Raw genomic sequence first — 21,142 nt, 5'->3', positions numbered from 1 at the left:
TCATACAGATATCCTGCGTTTATTGTCAGATGCATCACTATTATTGGTGATCCCATTATAACAGATAGTGCATTCACCAGATAAAAAAAACCTCAAAGTTGTTAATTAAGTTTAAAATGTGCAGCATATCATGTCACAGGCTATGTTTCAGAGATGATTACAAGACATACTTAGTCCTAGTAAAAGAGTACACACAAAAAAAATATTTAATGTAATTCCAATTCCTTCATAGTGTATTTGTTGCAGAAAAAGGCTGTATTGTAATCTTGCAGTGTCGTGAAGCTTGAGGGTGTGGGAAGAAACTAAAACATTTCCAGTGGACTTTACCTAAGACAATTCATGTTGCTTATTGGAGAAACATAAACCCTATTGTGTCTGAAATGTTTAGAAACAACTTCATGAGAATTTTTAAAGTTTTTATAACACCAATTTTATAATAGGTAATAAACACCCAAATCAAATGCACTCAATCAAGAAAAAAAGTCAAATACTGTTAAAAATATTTTAAGCAAAATAGTTGAAATATTAATTGTATTATTATTTTGTGTTTTTAATTAAAACGTTCAAACCACTTGTTCCTCAAAATTTCCTGGAGTTTGATGACAGTCAAAAACAAGCAGTTTGGATAAGCAAGGTAATGTCATACAAAGTATCACATCACCTTGTATGAAAAAATAGCCATCTTGTTGGATTTAAGTCCTAAATACTTAAAAAAGCACGGAAATTACTTATATTGCACAAGAAACATTGATCACCACTCAGTAAAGATTTATTTCAACACTAACTTAAAAACGTTTTAATTTCCAGTACACATACATACACCTCACAGTCAATCTACGCATATTTATTGATTATTAGACACTGGAAGACATGCGTCCTATTAAACTACTGATCATATCTGCCACAAAAATGCCTTAAACAAAATTTATCGACATTTTTCCACTCTCTCCCCATTGCCCGCAATGCATTTTTGGGGCTTCCTTTTGCAGCCGCCATTACGCTTCAATTTGCTTCAACCGTGACGGCCAGTAGCGCAATCCAGGGTTTATAGAGATCAGTGGTCGTGTCGTGTCTACCGTGAACGTGACGTGATTACCGTGTCGTATTGAACCGTGTTGACGTGTAAAATAAATTCACGCGTTTCCAGAAATTGGACTTCTCTAGTGTGACGCCAGCGCGGTACCAGGCGCGCAAATTCCTGACGTTACAACAATTAAAAACTCTTTGGACTTTTTAGAAACTATTTCGAATTTTAATATAAAACCAAGCGAATGCCAAGTTTCTTTTGATGTTGTCAGTTTGTTTACGTCCATACCTACCGATTTGGCACTCGCGGTCACTCTGGACAAACTCAAACACGACACTACACTACACGAACGCACCGGGCTAGATCTTTCTCACATACAAACAGCTTTACAGATTTGTCTTAACGCAACAGTTTTTACTTATAGAGACACAATATACAAACAAATCTTTGGTACACCCATGGGCTCTCCTATTTCAGCTATTCTTGCTAACCTCACTATGGAACACATAGAGCAGAAGGCACTTGCAACTTTCCACACACCACCACGTCTATGGCTTCGATACGTTGATGACACATACGTCATTATCGACAGAAACATGGTCCACACATTTCACACACACCTGAACACCATATCACCTACAATAGCTTTCACCATGGAAACCGAACAACACGATACCATTGCGTTTTTAGATGTGGCTGTTACCAGGCAGCCAGATCAAAGGCTCACCACTGGCATATACAAGAAGCCCACGAACACTGACCGCTACCTACACTACACGTCTCACCATCCACGGCACCAAAAACTTACAGTCGCCAAAACGCTTTACAACAGATCCACAACTCACATCAAGGATACGGTTATTCACAAACACGCACGCGTGTTAAAGAATAACGGTTTCCCGCGTAACTTACACCACTTGACCTATAACACAACCACCTCACAAAACAGACAGTTTAAATCATTCACATGCTTACCTTATGTCCAGGGTGTATCGGAGCGCCTAAAACGAATCCTGAATGATGCTGGGGTAAAAGTGGCAATGAAACCTCTTAAAACTATTGGGCAGTTTCTACCAAAACCAGAAGATGCCACTATACCACAACATCGTACAGGAGTTGTTTACCAGGTCCCTTGCCGTGATTGTGAGATGGTATACATTGGTCAAACTAAGCGGAATCTAAATTCACGTCTCAAGGAACACAAAGTGGCAGTCAGAAACATGGATGTTAACAAGTCCGCCTTATGCGAACACGTTTTTGTATGTGATCACCGCATTAATGGGAACGATGCCCAAGTTTTGAAACAGGAACCTAATTGGTCGAAAAGATTGGTCTTTGAAAGTTGCCTCATAAATTCTAATCCAAATGTTTTGAACCGTAACGACGGCAAAAACCTCAGCCCAGTTTTCCGCGACATTTTGCGTCCGACTTCCTCTTCAAATATCGGACATTAGTTACGCACTGTCACAATATAGCACACTCAACCCATCACGATAAGCCTTTATCCTCTTATAATTACTTTACGTTATATCCCGCTGCGCTTGTGCATTTTCGCCTGTTGTGCTCGCATTATATCGTTCATTGCTCTGATGAAGCCCTACCGTTCTGGTGGGCGAAACGTTAGCGAAATACAAGTTCTTAAAAACAACAATTAGTATTTTGTTCAGCATTACACCAGTTGAACGACAAATTTGTTAAACAAAACTACATGTTAATCGCCAACCTCGTCTACAAAACAACTAAGCTTACTTTACAAAATAGGTGGACATAATTTCTATGTTTTACAGCGGGACACGCTTTAGGTATTGCATTTGCACCTTTGTCTAGTTGTCGAACGTTTTGTTATCTTGCTTGCTGCTTTCTTTGCTTGCTGTTTACACCGCTTAATGCAAGTTATAGGTCTGATGTTTGATAATTGGGACTTTTGACAACAGCTTTTGCAAGTGCACTTCAATCTTTGAACTAACATATCTTTTTTAAAGGTAAGTTTACTTATTAGTTTCTGAAATCTGTTCCAAAAATTAGAAGTATGTGCAAACAAGCCGTTCAATGTCCACCAAATGTAAATGTTTCGAAAATTGCAGTTGTTTGAGTGTGAGGAATCATAATTTACATTTAAAGTTTTGGTGTAGGTTTTGGTCCGTATTAGGGTGTAGGTTCCGAGTTGAATCAACTAGAAATGTTTTGTTATGTTTTTCTTTGAAACGCGAATTTAAAGTGTAATGCTTAGTTTAAAATGCCGTTTCGTATATCTGCAAATCATAATCAACAGTATCAAAGTGTAAATATATTGAAATATTGCTCATATGTTTCGATCAATAACAAAGTGGAATAAGGATGTGCAAGTAATATAGATATATATTTCTGAGTACATAAATCAAAAGAACATAGGGTACGTGTTTGTATGGCAAGCAACGTTGCTCTCACATTGTACATCAAATCTTTTTGTGCTACGTACGGTGTAACCAGAAATAAGCTTTTTCAGCTCAAAGTATGCAGAGCTGCCAATTTCATGTTATATAAGTTCATCCAGTAAGAACAGTTGTGATTGGCTAATGGGCTTGTTTCGAGACTGTTGTTCATCGGTAATAGTTTGTCTATTTCCATATATGCGGGTGCAAAGGAGTGCCTTTCCACTTGACATTCGCTTGAAACTATTCGCTTAATTGGTCTCCAACGGGTCGCACTGGCTGGGCGCGCTTCGCGACCGCAACATATGCACGGGAGGGGCGCAAGTGTTGCATAGTGTAATCATCATGCGCGTGCAAATCGTCCCACTAATTACTCCCGCCCGTTCAAGTGTCGTCTTCCGTAACGCAGCCGCCATTATCAAATGCCAAATAGATTCCGCTGTCTCTGCCTATGGCTTTGTGACGCCGCGTAGATGATTCGTCCACGCCGTTTCGTCTTACTTTCGGTTCTTGTTGAATCGAATTCTCTTTGTCTGAGTCTCCGTCCTCCGCTACCATTTGTTTGTAGCAAGGGTTGCCACTAACGTAGGATATTGTTACTGGCGGACGGGCAGTGGTACCCAATCGTCGTTTCTTGTCGGAAATAGACAATACTGAACGTTTGTATCGCGGAGTGTGCGTGTAGCCGCTTCCCCGCCTTGCCTCGCTACAGGGTGGGACGGTTTCTTCAAAAGCATCGACACTTTCTTCCACAGTCTCGTTCTCCACAGTAAAAACGGTTTCACAGTAGCCTGTGGGCGAGTCTGGCAATGAACTCATCACAGTGGACGTAGTCGACTCTAGTCTCAACTTTTGGGCTTCTACAAGGTCTAGTGTTGAAACGTCAACGATTTGGGGCGAGGTAGCAACATTTGCTTGCTCTTCTCCGAGCAGCCACCAAGTGTTCCACTCTCCCAGTCCCTAAAGATATAGATTTTTTGTTACAAACTGGTAAAATGTGTGGCGTTAAACTTTTTGCTACTATTTTCACTTACCTTGAGTACAACACTGTCCTTACGCTTCATGAGTCGAAAAGTTTGGAATACATCCAATATTTCTTTGGTGCTCGGTGAAACGTGGATTTTTAATTCTGAAAAACAACACAACTGCTGTTATAACTATCCCAAATAACTTGATACACACTCTACGAGTGCTTACCTCGCCCGTGTTGTTCCATTCGTGCTGCTGTGTTCACAGTGTCACCGAACAAACAATATCTTGGCATTTTGAGACCAACCACTCCTGCCACCACAGGGCCACTGTGGATGCCAGCCCTAAGCTTTAGTTGTGTTTCTGGCATATGTCTGAAAAATAACAAAAATCTGTTTCGAACGAAAGTTAAGAGAAATAGTTTGTCATTACTTTTCATAGGGACTTACTGAATTACAAATGAATTTGCCACGCTATCGACCAGCGATAACGCCATTCTTGCGATCTCTCTGGCGTGAAGATTGCCATTTGTGTCAGGAAGCCCAGATGCAACCATATATGCGTCCCCAATCGTTTCGACCTAGACACGCAGAAAAAATGTTGTTTTTATCCAGGTTTTAGGCGATTTGGGCGGTCGCCCAGGTTGGAGTACGCGTAGTAGGTTTCGGTTTTAAACCAAAGCATTAACTAAACATTTTTAAAAAAGTTGTGAATATCGGGTTACATTATTAAATACAGTTTAGACGCTAAATTTGTGAGTATTTTTACCTTGTAGACATCAAATTCCTCAATGATATGATCAAACATCGTATAAAGGTCGTTAAGCATTTTCACGACCTCCAAAGGTTCGCTTTGGTGGCAAATCGTTGAAAAACCAACGATGTCGCTGAAATACACTGTTACGCTGTCGTAACTTTTCGGCATCACGTCCTAACAAAAAAAATACAAAATATTTCTTCACTTTATCAGACAAATTTGAAATTACTCGACATTTTCCTAAGATTTGACCGCGGTTTCATGGTACTTCTACCGCAACGAGTAATTAGGCCAACATCGAATTCCTCGGCAGAATTAGAATCCGAATTAGGGGATTTAAAACGGAAGTGAAAAAATAAATATGAGAATTTACTGACCGTATTTAGCTTTAGTCGGTCAGCCACGGGTTTAGGAAGCATCTGATACAATAAACTGTCCGATTTTTCCTTCTCGGCTTTATACTGTTCAGTCTTTTCTTCTACTTGTTCTTCAAGGCGGTACGAATACTGCTGCAACCGCTGCAAGAGGTTGTCGAACAAGTTTGTGTCTCTGTGAAATAGAACCAGCCGCGTGGTAAATGTCTTTGCTCTATTATTAACACTACGTTTATGTTTTGCATGGATTGTTTTTTTAAATAGTATGCTTGTATTGCTTTCGCATTTGTCAAATTGCACCGTAGTGGTTTCCTAATACTTTAGTTAAATTATTTTGTTTGAAGGTTTTCGGTGAAATATTTTAATCGTCCATGATTGCGCCATACATAAATACATAAACTTTATTAGTTTGCATAAATATATTCTATCGCATGGTGTCGCTACAGATTTATCACCAAGCACAATCTGTCATCGAGTTTTTTAATTGTCTTTGAGCCTTGCTAACAAGCTGCGATTCTAAGAATTCGACAAGCCAAATAAATTGCAAGTTAGCGGTCGTGTAATGCGATTTGGTTCAACACGCCATTATAAGCTGTTGAATAATAAACCATTGACCAACCTAGTCGTAGATTTAGCTTAGTGTGGGAAAATTCTTAACGACATACCATAGCTCAGCTACGCGCGTTTCTTTATTTAGTCGTGATCCGTATTTGGGAATCTTGTCGGCCACTTAGTACTGAAGCTTAAGGTGACATCTACGGCCGATCGCGTGCGCAGCCTTGTAGTAAACATGCCAGCGATTGATGAGCTTAATTTGCCGAACCTGATGCTACACAGGACCAAACCACTTCACGTGCCTGTTAACGCCAAGGCGAGCTGTGACTGGCGGAGCTACACTTCGCTGGCAATAACGGGGTAATTAAACACGCAAACTGCTGTAAAAATAGATACGATACTAACGAAGGGAATCTAAGAACTATGAGTCACGCTATGGCCAAGTGCGCAGGATGTTACCTTGCAAATAATAAACTAATCGGGCTTATATGGGTTAGAACCTGGCCATGGCACATATTTTCGGTGATGCTACACTTTGATCATAAAATGTCGAAATATCCCATTAAAATATGATGATGTGTTGTGCGTGGTTTTCTACTTAGTATCAAGCGTTTGCGCAGTGGGATTTTGTAAGTCTGATTTTCTGCTCTGCGTGCGTCTGACTTGACCTGTTTTATGTCAATCAATATTACATGTATATTTATAGTTTCTCGAAATCATAAGCGTTTGGCACCGGGCAACAGTTATGAAAAGTATAAATCTTTCTGAATGTTTGTAGATATGACAAGCCTATTTGTCGCAACCAAATTTACTACTTTTTATGCGTTTATTCCTTATCCTTTGCAGTGGTTATCACAATTACACATGAAAATAAGATTTGAGCGCTTTTAGGCCTTACTTTTGTAACGTTCCAGCCATCTGATGAATTTCGTGAAACGCCGGTCGGTCTTTCGCTTTTTCCGCCCAGCTCTTGCGCAGAACTTTTCGCCACAAGGGGTCGATTACTACGTCATCATCGTCCTCTAGACATGGACGGAATATTTCCTCGTCGGAACGGGGTGAAGTTACACGTTGAACAATTTCTACGACCAAAACTCCACATTAATATCGTCTGCTTTAAAAATGGCATAATTTTGAGACAAGCTTCATCAAAAGAAAGAGATTTTGCTGACGGAGGATTGTGCTTGGTCCCGACAACGCGGCGGATCTCAGTTTCTTAGCTATGGCGTTAATCGATGTTAATGTTTACGCTACACTTGAGGAAATTATAGCGCTGTGTGCGAAACCATTTCTCTGTTTTCTGTCTATTTACAACACAGATGGTAAAACCTCAAACAAAATTTCGCCAAAATCATGTTCTGGACCGACACAGGCGACCAAATGTTTACGGTTTGATGCAGATTAACGTGAAGTACTTAATGGTTTCAAAAAATATAAATATAGCAGCGGGGCCTTGTTTTCGGAAGCTTCTCGGTAAAACGGAAAGTTGTAATGGTCCTAAAGTTGTAAGCAATTGTCAAAGTCAACAGATCACTTTGATTGTCAAACCTCATTAGTAAATAGAAAATATACCATGGGTTTAACAAAATATATACTGCCTTTCGATTTACCCGTGCACTAAACTCTTCATAGTTCAAACAAACATAAAGGGTCAATTAGCTTCATGATTTTATCTTACCTTCTGCGTTGTAAGCGTCCTCTCCTCGATAAAACACTCCACGCTGATAGAGAATTTCCTGTGCAATAATTGAAAAGCTGTACACGTCACCTTTCTGACTTCCCTCGTTAGGAGGAATAATGGCGCGCAAGAGCTCCGGTGCTGTCCAAAGTTTTCCTGGGTAAATGGGACAACTTTAAATAGTGGGCTGCTGAAAATAATTAATGATATAATGACACGTCAATAGCATTTTTTTAAATACGTTGATCTTTTGGAATACCATAGTATAGTTGGCTTTAATTATGGACATAACTTACGTTTTACTTGTGAATTTATGTGTTTGACCTAATGCACAATCAGCGTGTGCTTGTTTTTAACATCAGAAATCTACCTGTTGCATAGACCTGGTACATACCACAACATATAAACACTATTTAAAGTTTTTGTCGTCAAAAATTGCATGTACAGGACTCATATTCATACAAGTGGCACTTGTTCAAAACCTTAAGAGTCGCCAACATACGTACTGTAATATGGACTTGTCTTTTCGTTGTTATTTTTTCTCGTGGTCTTTAGTCGCTGTCCGATGCAGCCGAAGTCGGTGATTTTCACCATAAACCTGCTGTCGATGAGGCAGTTAGACGGCTTCAAGTTGCCATGAGAGTGAACTTTGCTCCGATGCAAAAACATCATTCCTTTGACGATGTCAAAAATCAGAGAATTCCTGTGATCATTATTCGTTAAATGCTTTGACGCAGAAGCTTGCTCGAATACAACTTTTTGACACTGTATGAATGGTGATTGAGTAAGCTGTTACCGTTGCGATATCGACATGGGGGTTTGGTAACATTTTGAATTTGTCACTTATATCCGGTTGCGCTGTATAATTTTGCAGTGGTTTTAGCAACAAACAAAATTTTGGTACCAATCGTGTTTTCTTTCCTTTCCAAGTAGCCATTGGTCCCATTGCCATATAAAATATATACAAACGTAACAAAGATTTTTAAAATGTTTCCGTCTTAACGACATTGAAACACTTAATCTGCTGCACAAAACTGTCCCGCTTTTGACCTTCAGCCAATTACTTTGAACTGTGTTCGGTCACTTCAAATTCCGTTGTGTGCTGTCAGCAAGTACTTATGATTTTGAATAGGAATAAAGAAGCTTTAATTTTGCGACGCGTTTTAAAACAAAGCGACCCGAAGTGACTTTCTTCTGTAATTAAAAGGGATTGAAAACGGTCATGACATTCCGGGCCTATTGTGTAACTTTGTTACGAGCTTTGTTGTTGTATTGAAGCTAATGATGCACCGAACCTACTCCGACGGTTCAGGCCGAAACCGAAAATTTGCCCAAAAGAGCGAACAATTTCGGCTGAGTTCGACCGCAAGTAAAAAATGCTTTCTGATGGATGTTTTAAAATCATATTTGTTGTTAGTTCAAGTGAATTAATATTAATCTCTCCAAAACAACTTATGTAACATTTTCGTTGAGTAAGAATTTTTTTTAGCTAAACAAAAACAAAACACTCGCTTGCCTATCATCGCCATTTTAATAGCTTTATGACTAATGTTGAAACGCTGACTAAAATGTATTGATGTCGCCATAAACGAAATTAAGCACCTATTAAAAATACGAAATAATGTAATATTCCTGTTTGTATTGATTGTAAGTTGAAATTAGAAAAAGTGGTGGAAGGGTAACAGAATAGTTTCGCAAACACTAAATAGGAAATTAGTGGTTGGTACATAATTTAGAGAATTGTTGGTACGTAAGTAAAAAAGTCTGTTGTCGACCCCTTACCGATAAACATTTGTGCTGTACAATGCAATGTTTTCAAGATATTCATACGCGTTAGTATTTTACCAGTTTGGCATATCGATCACAAACTTACTTAAAAACGTCATCCCATTCACCGTTTTCCCTCAGTAAGTCTTGCAGCGATCCTCTGCTGCAATACTCCGTCAAAACGGTGACGTACGTGCCGGCGTAGTTGGCTCCGTAAAATTTGCACACGTGCTCGTGGTTCAGCATAAAAATCTGCAGAGGAGTAACGAGTGTTAATTGCCCTGGTTGCGCAACACGGTAAATCATTGCTAAAATTCGAAGGATGCGCGGCGTGTTTTAGCCGGTGTCAGGTATGCTGTAACAACGGGATAACCCAAACTATTATACGATTATTTACTTGTACTTGACTAGTTTAACATTATTAATGGTTTCTGTTGTGTTTGAATTGGACAAGCGATCGAATGCTGCTTTTAAAATACTTGTTTATGCCTACGGTAGTTTTTTTGTCTTTGTCGATTATTTGGTCAAATAGGGACCATTTAAAAAAATCACACGGATATTCTCATGTTTAGGTAAAAAATCAAATGTTAAAACTGTTTTGAAAAGTGTTTTTGACTCCCAAAACCTTGTGGAGGAGTGCCACCGTATAGGCAATAGTCGATCAATCGATTATGTCACTACATTGTCACTTTATGTCTTTATGATATCAGGCATTTGAATATTGAATGTATTTTTCCCGGGAAGAGACGGATTCCCAACGAAGCTGTACCTTGTTTTGTGCTGTTAATTGGTTCGAGCTCACGTATGCACGATGTTCGTTAAAAAGTTCGTTTCGAATTGCATGATCTATTTGTTATAAAGCGCTTGACAGCGTCGAACTCTTGCTCTGAAATATTCGCGACGAAATTACAAGTTTTAAATGGGATTACATCGGCTGCCTTGCAGGGCGTAAACCTATTTAAGCAGCTCCACCTAAATTCTGTGGGTAACGAAGGCCATAAAAGGACACGACCAATCAGGTCTCGTCTTAAAATGAAACTCTTCCACCGCATTCTTCGATCAATGGACTTAATTGGCATGTTTGCGATGTAATCTTCCAGCGAAATTGTATTTCAATTGTTGTCAATGTCGGTGTGACCTTCAAGAGGGGCCTGGTGCCATGGAAACGTGACTTTGTTAGGGCGTAGGCGCACAAGGGAGGATTGCTTGTTGACGTTTCGCCCGATTTACCGCACTTCAGAGGTTCATGTAATGTTTACAAGCCTAATGAAAACACGAACGCGGCGCCATTACTCTTTAATGAATACGGAAGCCCGGTACAAGATCGCTCTATTTGTGCTGTCTGCACGTGCCACGCAAAGTGCCTTGTGAAACCGCAGAGCAGATCCCAATCCAGCTTTATACGGCAAAGCACAGAATTACCTTCGACCTTTCATGGCAAAAAATCCGCTGCAAGCCCGCAACATATGTAAAGCGCAAGAAGTTTGTTTAATTGGGAAGATTCGCCTTTTCCACGAAAGCGAACAAGTGCTATCGTCCGACCAAAAACACCAGTTATCTCCACGTTATAACGTGTATTTAGTGCGAACTCGTTTTTTTTTTCGGGAATCTTAATCCACATCCAGCCGCGTAGCATATCATTTGCTGTTACCAATTTTTTGTGTACCTGATCGAGGTCACATATTTTTGGTCTCTCCAAGGACATTCTCCGCGCTCGAAGCCGTTTGACCGCCACAATGTGACCCTTGTAATGTCCAGTGGCCGTGTGAAGATTCTTGCATCTCTTCCCACCCATTATTTGAGTTCGATGATCGGGAATTTCGTTTCTGGGTTTCATCTGTAAGTAACTGATCGTTTAATTGTTAAGATAAAATTACGATTGCGGCCACTTTGATGGGACCCATTTCTAGTTCAGTAACGCGTTTATTAAACAGTTTTAGGCAATGCTGCGTTATCAAAGTTTTCGTGTCAATTTAGCCTCGTAGTGAGTTGTGACCACAAAATGATAGCACGATTCATTACTATGACATTACAATCATTTCAAGCATTGAGCATAAAAAATCATGAAACCGTATTATTGCATCACAATGCATGCAGAATTGCGATGTATAAGACGCATTCATCGCAACTTGTCGCATTGTAAGTTTTTTGTTGAGGAATGATTTCAGATTAAGCAATTGATTTTGACGCTGCCATAAGGGTTCTTGCGACGAGTGTTTTGCATGTTAGCTCGTAATAACTTCGGTAGAAGTTTTGTGCAAGTTACACCCGTGTAGTTAAAATATGTAACCTAAACGTTAGGCTTCAATATTACCATGCGTTTTTGTTTTGGTCTTCATCGGATCTTTAAGTCCTATGACTGAAGTAAAACTGTTTTGCAGAGATGTCGATCATGAGATGTTGTTTTTTATGCAAAATGGACACGCAGTTGTTCTTTACGCAAAATGAAGGTAAAAATTAATTTACTATTGTGATCAAAATTGAACAGGAAGGCGCGTCTGGCCCGGTCTGAACATTTTATGCCACGACAATTGGGTTCGCTGCGAATTTATCCAAAATATTGTGTCACCCTATATCCTTTCAACGCTGATATGCAATGACTCAGCTTGTTGCACTTCGCATGTCATACAAGTTCGGCGCCCCCACGTTCCTCAAGGTCTGTGTCTAATCGGAAGGTTGATATCCATGAGTCATCTCTAATGTAAATTTGTTAAGAATCTCAAAAGCGTGGCTAAAGATAGCCTTGGGTGACTCACTAAATGCCTTTTATGGATCAAACGAACGTTGGATATACATCATGATGAAGTAATTACAAGCAAATTGGTAATATCGACATTATAACACGATATTTCACCATGTAAATAACGCCCTGTGATTCGGGGAGTTTTGAGCAAATTATATACATAACCGCACGAATTAGCCAAACGGCAGTTTAATGTAAACGCCACAAAAGGACAGGAATTAAGTTGCAAGCCAATTAGAAGAGCGTGATTCGTAAACAAAACTGAATCTGCTTACACCATAACGACCGTCTCTTAAAACCCTGGATATTCGGCCTGATATTGTGCTTCCTCTGGGTTGAATAATTTTCTCAACTATTTCCTAGAAGTCAAAAGCAAATCCAAATTAACATGATGCACATATAGACAACGATCTCATGTGCTTGATTTATGGCATTTGATTAGATATTGCTTTTTTCCAAAGCCATTTCAGTTTAAATGTCGATTTGATTTATCAACGTGTTCTTATGTATGCGTAAGGTTGTTTGTTTACATGAAATTTTTGGGCCCTTTATTTTGACCTTGAAAGAAGTTGAAGTTTTGATCTTAAACAAAGGATTGGACAAATCGAGTTCAACTTATAAATTAACACAACTCGATTTAAAGGATAAACAAAGGGCACTTTTGTTTACCATTTGTTAATCTCTTTCACAATCTGGCTCTATATTTACGTTCACATAAAGCCTGATCCGAGTTGCTTGTTGCAACACTGTGTTTAAGTATTCTACTGTTGCAGTAGTTTTTCATCTCTGTCGGCACCCATTAGTGGTCGGACATGTCAACAACGGCTACTGATAGCGGGACTTTTGCGGGTATTTGTTTCCCTTAAGTGGGCGATCAAATGTTTGCCTAGTAACATGTATAACTCGACCTTTGATTTTCTACTTGCACGATTCGACCTAACCAACCCAAAGTCTTGCACTAGCTTCGGTTTAGTCGTTGGAAACTTGAGGTTAACCGTTTATATATTGCTGATTGTTAAACTTCAACACCACGAAAACATTTTCATCCAGGAAGTACTCATATTAACTTGAAAAACTAAATACAATTTGACAGAATAACTTTTGACACGTTTGTGTAATCCTTTATAACTGTAACAGTGGAAGGATCCATTGCGGTTATTTGTTTAAGAAAAAATATAGCGTTACAGGAAATCACACATAACCATATTTGTATGCTTACATCGTGGGAAATTTCTAAGGGGGTCCAATTAGTTTTATCGAAGCAAATGTCATCCCACTTCACTTTCCACATCGTCATACGCAATTTTTGTTCCTGTTTAAACCATCTGTAAAAATAAATAGAAAAATATTAGTCAAACGTCATTGTTGAGCAAATATGCTTAAAGTTGTTTTAATCGCTAGCTTGCTCTTTAGATTAAACTAATTGCGAAGCAAAACGTCAACTATAAAAGGACAAGAACATATAATGGACTGGAAACCGTGGTTTTAAACCGTTTTGAAACCATTTACATACGAAATGGATTTGTTTCATTGACATTTAGGCGGCAAATTTTTCTATCGTCAGTAAGTTAATAAAAGCCATGTTACTGACAAATTTTCGAATATAATTGTCGACGATGAAACGGTTTATTAACTGCAGAAGAAGAGCGAAACTTGACTCAATGGCGTGATTCATCAGAACAATACAAAAATCGGTTCGCACTTAAAACGTTGAATTTGCATTGTGGCGAAAGACAATGGTGTTCAATCTGTTCATTTTACTTTTGCTTTAATCCCTAAACAGGCAACGCTTTGTCGAAACGAGTTTGTTACTGTGTGACGTAACCTCGGAACAAGACCTGAGAGGTATATTTTGTGTATAGCACACACCGCATTACAACAGTGGTCTTATGAAAACCAACTTGTTTGACCTTAAGGTCGTTGTTATGTTGCACAATGTGGTCCACGCTAAAAAGTTTTAATCGGATCAGACCAACCAAAACAATACGTGGGCTATTTTACTTGAAACTACGGCCTATATCGAAAACTGGCAAAATGTATGCTGATCAGATTTTTTGTTTTGTTTTTGGCCACTTTATTATGGCATATAGTATTACATTATAATGTAATAACATTTTAAAAAGGTTAAAACGTAAAATATCATGTAGCAGTACATTAAGGGTTAATTTGTCTGTTTCAGAAATTTTATAAAAATTCACACCAATTGGTTTAATCATTACTTCAGTTAATGAGCTTGTTTCAATTTCTCAAGCAACAAAATCCGAATGACGGTGTTTATATCACTTATGGGCCCAATTAAATGCCACAAAAACGCCTGTTTATACCAGTTCGGGCTGATGTGCTTTAAACTCGTACTACTCAATGCATTGCATTTAAGCTACAGCGCATGGATCACCGCCGCCATTTTTCATGCGAAAGTCCTTCCCGACCCATAACCATGAACTTCTATTATTAGAGACGGTGGTTATTATTCACAGGAAGCGTGTGGTGTTATCGACATAAAAACTGTTGCTCACTAGGAATAAACCGCACATGAAGGCGATTTAGGCAAACCGCAGGTTCCGGCAAAATGGCGGATCAAGTCGTGTCACACGCTTTTCTATTCATCCCAGGGTAACAATTAGCGCAGTTTGCGATCACAGACGCTTGCTTTGTTCTCCAATAACCAGCTGTCATTGTTCAAGCATTGGTTAACACCACAACTCACCTGTACAACACAGATGTCGCCACGACGAGTAGGCAGATCACCACACATAATGCGGTTATGACGTAATAAAGCTCTGGAATACAAAGATATAAACGGTTAGCCTTTCTATTGCATGTATATTTCATTGTTATTTCCTAATATTTTAATCCACGAAGGTCGCCTTCAGATGAGTTTGGACCTTTAACTTCCCAGGAAATGTCCAAATTCATTACAAACCAGGCAAAAATTTTTATTCTGTTGCTAACGATAACCCTAAAACCACGATCATTTTACAAAATTTGAAAATTTAGCTGTTAACCATCGCGTGCCGGTAACAATGCGGCTGCGTGGCGAGTTTAACACACGTGTATATGGCCTACTATGGTGCCAAACCCACAATTTAGTTGTTCTAAGATCTAAGGAAACTCATTTTTCCCACCAGACATGTTACCATTTACATGGTGTAAATCTGATTTAAATTGAAGCATCGATTTCGCCTTTGGTTTAAATCGAAACTGTTGATGAGTATTCTTTCGCAAGCGCTATTTCGCTGAAAATGATGGTAGCAAACACGCGACTGATGTTACACTTCAAATGTGACTTTGCGAAAAAGATACAAATTTATTTTCGAAAATCTCGACTGGCAAACAAAGAGTGAATGTATTTAGCTCGAATTAAACCAAAACAGATTTACCTGTTTCAAGACATTGTTGTTGTTTCTCGCATTGGTCCTTGTACAATTCGCACGGGTAATTGTCGGTTTGAAGGTCGGTGATGGTGGTCGAGAAGCGCGCCTGGTAACTTTTCATTGCGCAACGATTCGAGCCCTTCCCTATGGTCGCTGGGTTTACACAACAAAATTACATACAAACTGCTTCCTAAAACGATCACGTCTAAGGATAAGTAAATGTAAAATTAAAGGTCGAAAACAAAATTATACTTCTAGAACATTCGCAATTTTACAACACAGCGTTGTTTGTACAACAAAAACCTGCGCAAAATACGTGCGGATTCAACGTAAACAATATAAGTCAAATTATCCCACTGAAAATTCAGGGTATTACGTTCAAAGTGGTGTGAATGACGACGAACGTGAATCCCGGTTCGGGCCTTTCGTCCTTTAGTAAAATGCAATAGCAAAAAAAATTGTTTTTATTCGGATATGTTTCGGTTACCATACGAACTCGCACAGCATGTCAAGTTTACACTCGCTTGTCTGCATTTTTACGAACCGTAATGATATCAACACGCGAATATATAGCAACGATATACATTTACACAGCCTGTTGACTTCACTTAATGCGATAAGAAAAGTTGTTTATTTTTCGATGTGTTACCGGGCGTAAAATGCCTTTAACATCATAGTATTTTTTTATATTTTCCAAATTTTCTCCTTTTTCCTGAAGTGAAAAACCCTCGTTTACTGCTGAGTAGACATTTATTTATTACCTTTTTACTATAAACACTCTAACACCATAATACTTGTTTCCTATTAACCGTGCTATGATATTTGTCTATCTGTCGTGACGACTTATCTGCGATTAACATCTTGCTAGTAAGGCGTGTAAGAACAGCACAGGTTGTCATCATATGCCGTAACCGCACGTGCCTGAACTTTTCACTCGACTCTGAGCAAAGGCGTGTCCCTGCCGCTATAAATAACGTCCACGCGAACTCCAGAGCCGCCCGATTTGGCCCCGCGTCAAAGCCAATCGCTTCTGAAAATAACGAACATTTTCAAACCACAAAATTTCGCGGAGGAAAAAAGGCTTGAGGCTGGCGCGGTCTAAGCTGATTTTATGCGAGGCGCCGACGACCGACCGAATCTCGAACCCGCGATTAAAGGCTTAGTTTGTTTGCTAAACTCGCGATGAAACAATGTTGCGGAAATGAAGACCACTGAGCAAGACCGCGATACTTCGTATTCTGAAGTAAAAAACATGGGACTTTCCCAACCTTTTAACCGGCCTCGCTGGCACATATCTGCCTATAAATGTCCACGTGTTATCAAACACGATATGGAACATACATAAAATGTTATGTGATAAACGAGAGAGATTTAGCGCAAGTGCATAATTAGTTTCCTTGTGTAAATGAAATCGTAAAACGTGTAAGTTCTTGTTTTTTCACCACAACTTACAATGGTTTTCATCAAATTCAAAAATGTGTGTCGAAGGTTAAATTTAATGTGGCCGCCACTGCTCGTTTTGCTGCAATTTAAATTTGGGACAGTCTCGATTTTACTGCACGTCTTCGACCCAAATGTTGTCAACAAATTTGCACGACGATTCCAGGTTCAAGTGCCTTTGACCGTACGCCCGAGTTTTACACTTGTTTGGCTCCAGATCTAGAGCGTGATGTCCCGTCGTGATTCGGCGCTATTTCAAAACAAGTCGAATCGTTCGGTTTTGCGCAATTGGTGACAGCAATACCGCAAAGCAATTGAAATCGGGAAACGAGTCGAGTTTGCGCGAAACAGCCACCGAGAAATTGCAAACTATCACGAGTTCGTCTAGCAACTCGTATCCCGACCTTATCTATATGTAGGCGGTAATGAAACAGTTGCTTGGTGAAACAAATTTACATTTGTTTACAAAAATAATACCACAAATTCCATCTCACAATTATCAAATGGTTTAGCTAATTGTTTGTGCTTGTTTCCTTTGCGTTACGCGTAGTCCCCAATTATTGTCTGCTGTACGTGTGGTGTGTGGGTCATTCGCCTTTCAACCTGACACAATAATCAGTAAAGCTACATTGATTAACCACAAACTTTGAAGAACAACTATAATATTCATCCAAGTAATTTTAAATGCCATCACCCGAAACAAAAATCATATCTGTCAGTTTTCGTTGTTTTTCAGCATTTACGTTTGTTTTCAAATTCCAGCAGTATTATAATCAAGTTTTAACAAATTGTAATATGTTCCAACGTTTCAACGAGCATTCCGTACTTCGTTAAAAAACAACGCTATTGATTTCTATTATCATTGAACAAGTGGGGTCCCCTTGCCCTTACCATACGTCAATCATGAGCCAATCAACGGCGCCAAAGTTTGTGTAATTCCCTTTAGCGTCCTACGGTAAACAGTTTGGCGACATTAAGCTTTCCCTATCGCAGCATATACACGTCATACCCGTGTTGGGTCCATGGCAAAGGCAATTAAACCGCGCTTGCGAATGTCCAACGTGTTGCCGGGTAGCTCCAGATTCGAAATGATTTGTGGACATCCGCTGTTGCCCATCACTTGGCTACTCCCTTGTCAGGCGCCAGTCGTTACGAACTCATCGCGAAATGAATGTAAATGATGACATTCTTCGCATAGTGGCAGTGTACTGTATGGTTATCGCGAAACGCCATAATATATCAAAGTAACAAAGACCTGGTTACTTCATCATTGCCTTATGTCGATTACTTTGTGATTAGTTCACCATTCTGCACGACGCTGCCTTGATGAGAAACGCACAGCTTTACGTTACAGCTTCCATCCTCGTACGATTCCTGCTAAACATTATTGGTGCAAACATATATTGCTGTAGTGGGTGGAGTAGTTTGTAAACATCGTATGAGTCACGTATATATTGGTTTTGTTTTTCCTAGGCGCCTACATTGTATCACAAATCGCAACCTTTTGATACAAATATGTTGAAAAAAAACTCAAAAAAACATGCTGTCTAATTTTTAATTCGATTTCAAATCTGTACATGGCGCTAAAATGTAAGTCGCTAAAACAAACTCCAACAAAAACAATGAAACGTAACTGAGTAATTGGATTCTGATTGCTACGCTGTGTTAATCCCACTAATCTCAGGGCGCTTATGCCCAACTTGTAGCCGATAACCCGGCAACAACTAATGACAGTGTTGTCTACATCAATCCTTCATCTCCGCCGTTGCACCTCTCCGTCACTCTTGCCTTTTTCGTCCTTTACTAATACAACCAGTGAAAGTTGTTCCCAGTTGTTGATATTGATTTACTTGCTTATGCGGTGGCGATGTTGCTACAAAACATGTACAAGCCAATTAAAATCTTGTGTTTAACGATTGGTTATGCGTTTAAAGTCAGTAATTTGTGTTTCTGTATCGCTGTACCAAAATGTCCCAAATTTGCAGTGTTTGCCTAGTCGATAACGACTGCCCAAAATCATCCGGTAATAGACTTTAATGGTAAAAGCAAACACTGTCTGACTTCTAATCAATACCTAAACATAAACGGATTCCAGGAAGAATACAAGATACAAAAAGAAGGGCGATGATTAAGCCTAAAAATCAAACTAAGTTCGCAACGGCTTTAAAATTGTTAAATTTTTACCTAAATACCTCTTTTAATAAATGCAAAATCTCGCTACAGCCATCACCAGTCTGTCTTGAAATAAAACTGTCAACGCTGTACCTGTTCATGACCTAGTTTATACAAATTGTATGCAGCAAACTTTGTTTGGAGTGACCATTGTATAGTTAGATATATCGCAAAAATCGCGCCACCTTTCGATTCATTCAAATGTTGAAATGGCTTTTACGCATAGTTTTATTTTGCACAGGCAACATCAATTCCTTTTGTTTTGCCTGTGCCTTGTCCGTTTCAAGTAAAGTCTAGCTAAATTAGTCATGTTTCTGATAACCAACCTATGTAAATGTGCATTTATTTACACCTATAGCTCATACTTTGCGCTTGTAAGGCTTGTTAGCGCTCAACGCAACGCTATTCTATTTATATTTATCGTCACAAGCACTTCGATTATAACTTACTGGTTAACAGTGGTAGAATGTCTGATAATAAATGTTAGCGTCGATGCTGTATCCGCCCACTTCGAATAAATAGGTGACTTTTCTGCAGGTGTCAGCGGGTTATTACTTCACCGCCTATAAAAAGTTATATTGTCATGCCATCTGCAATACAATACTCGCCTATATACAAATGCCCATCCCACATGTACAGCACGCCTGTATAGGCTTTTTTTCTGGTGGCTTATGTGCTTGCCACTTGGCTTCTGTGGTTTATTTGATCATTAAAGTCGGGTTGTGGCGCAATAGCACATCGGTGCATGTTGTAAACGTACACAAAATCTGTGGTTGATTAATGAGGTGAAATACCAAAAAGTGAACTGAAATAAGCACAACACATTAACACATTAAACAAACTGCCGTTTATAAAAAGCCAAAATAAATAAGTGCGCTGTACAATGATAACGCAACACTGCTTTGCACTGTGTGAGAAATATAAGTTGTAACTCTAGGCATATCTATAAATGTATATTTAGATCGTTGCTTATTTCGTTTTACACAAACTTACGGGATAGGTTTGTTTTGTGCTTTTGTTCAGAGCTACGAACCAAAAGTACGTGCGAGTATATCGATTGTTTTATTAAAAAAATGCTTGAAATTGAAATACAACAGCAAAGTCATCAGAGCAGTGGACATTTTTATTGTCAATGTCTAACCTAGTTGTTTACTTCACGACAGGTAGTTCTCAGTTCTATGGACAGAGACACCGCTCGCTCTTTGTGCCTGACGATGCGTCGTTTATCGTTATCCTGCTTAGTTTCGCATTAGCCTGTGTACATTGCGAGAAAAGCAGGTGATGACACACAACATTGTATACTCTGTCACTTGTTGTCAATCCATGCTGATCAGGCTGTGTTTGAGCAAAACCATTGTCGTAGCTTGTTTACTCACCACGCCTATAGCAGACTTTGTTCAGTTGGGTAAAATCATTTTTTGTGATTGGACCGACAAATTTAAGCATTTACAAGTCTTGAAATGTGCTAAAGGAAACTCTAAAAAGCGTTACACCAATTTTGTAGGGCTTTATTTAAAAAACTCTCAACAGGCAAGTTAAAATGAAAGTTCAAAAACAATGTTTTAACCACACACATTTGAACTAAAAGTGTCTTGTGTTGTATTACTACCAACACATACATTTCTAGTGGCAACTTGTTATATAGCTTCATTAAACTATCAAACAACCTTGTCACTGTGGCGTTTTTATCTTTGTCCGTTTTTTTCTCGGCACAATGTATACACATGATTGTTTGGAAGGTCATGTGACCGGTCATGTAAGGTATGACAGAATGGACTTCGGTACGCGACTTCTTATCACCTTGTGCAAGCATACACTCTGGGGATTGGGTTGATTCGCCGAACCAGGACATTCTTATTGTTTGCGAAACATTTTA

General features: G+C 39.1%; 1 protein-coding gene and 1 pseudogene across 1 annotated transcript; one reads left to right on the top strand and one right to left on the bottom strand.

Annotated features, from left to right (window-relative positions):
* Positions 1-1,654: 1,654 nt before the first annotated feature.
* Positions 1,655-2,521, top strand: LOC145215384 (uncharacterized; annotated as a pseudogene).
* A 773-nt stretch (positions 2,522-3,294) lies between these two features.
* On the bottom strand, positions 3,295-15,853 carry LOC145215090 (atrial natriuretic peptide receptor 1-like). The gene is made up of 14 exons (XM_080083740.1): positions 15,661-15,853; positions 14,988-15,060; positions 13,500-13,605; positions 11,204-11,374; positions 9,644-9,789; positions 8,277-8,473; positions 7,771-7,926; positions 6,991-7,174; positions 5,541-5,712; positions 5,176-5,337; positions 4,857-4,987; positions 4,636-4,781; positions 4,473-4,567; positions 3,295-4,398 (listed from the first exon to the last, which is right to left on the bottom strand). The coding sequence occupies exons 1-14, from the start codon at positions 15,773-15,775 to the stop codon at positions 3,823-3,825; spliced, it is 2,430 nt and encodes an 809-aa protein (XP_079939866.1). The 5' UTR covers positions 15,776-15,853; the 3' UTR covers positions 3,295-3,822.
* Between the last annotated feature and the right edge of the window lie 5,289 nt (positions 15,854-21,142).

Source organism: Phallusia mammillata, chromosome 2, assembly GCF_965637545.1.
Source record: "Phallusia mammillata chromosome 2, kaPhaMamm4.hap1.1, whole genome shotgun sequence".
Lineage (NCBI taxonomy): Eukaryota > Metazoa > Chordata > Ascidiacea > Phlebobranchia > Ascidiidae > Phallusia > Phallusia mammillata.
Note: the sequence above shows the minus strand (reverse complement) of the source record. Positions and strands in the feature narration are given on the sequence as shown.

Coding starts and splice junctions, on each gene's coding strand:
- LOC145215090 (XM_080083740.1), bottom strand. CDS start 15,775: ATGAAAAGTTACCAGGCGCGCTTCTCGACCACCATCACCGACCTTCAA. Junction 9,790..11,203: donor AAATATGTGACCTCGATCAG/GTACACAAAAAA, acceptor ACTCCTCTGCAG/ATTTTTATGCTGAACCACGA. Junction 7,175..7,770: donor GGACGCTTACAACGCAGAAG/GTAAGATAAAAT, acceptor TTTTGGTCGTAG/AAATTGTTCAACGTGTAACT.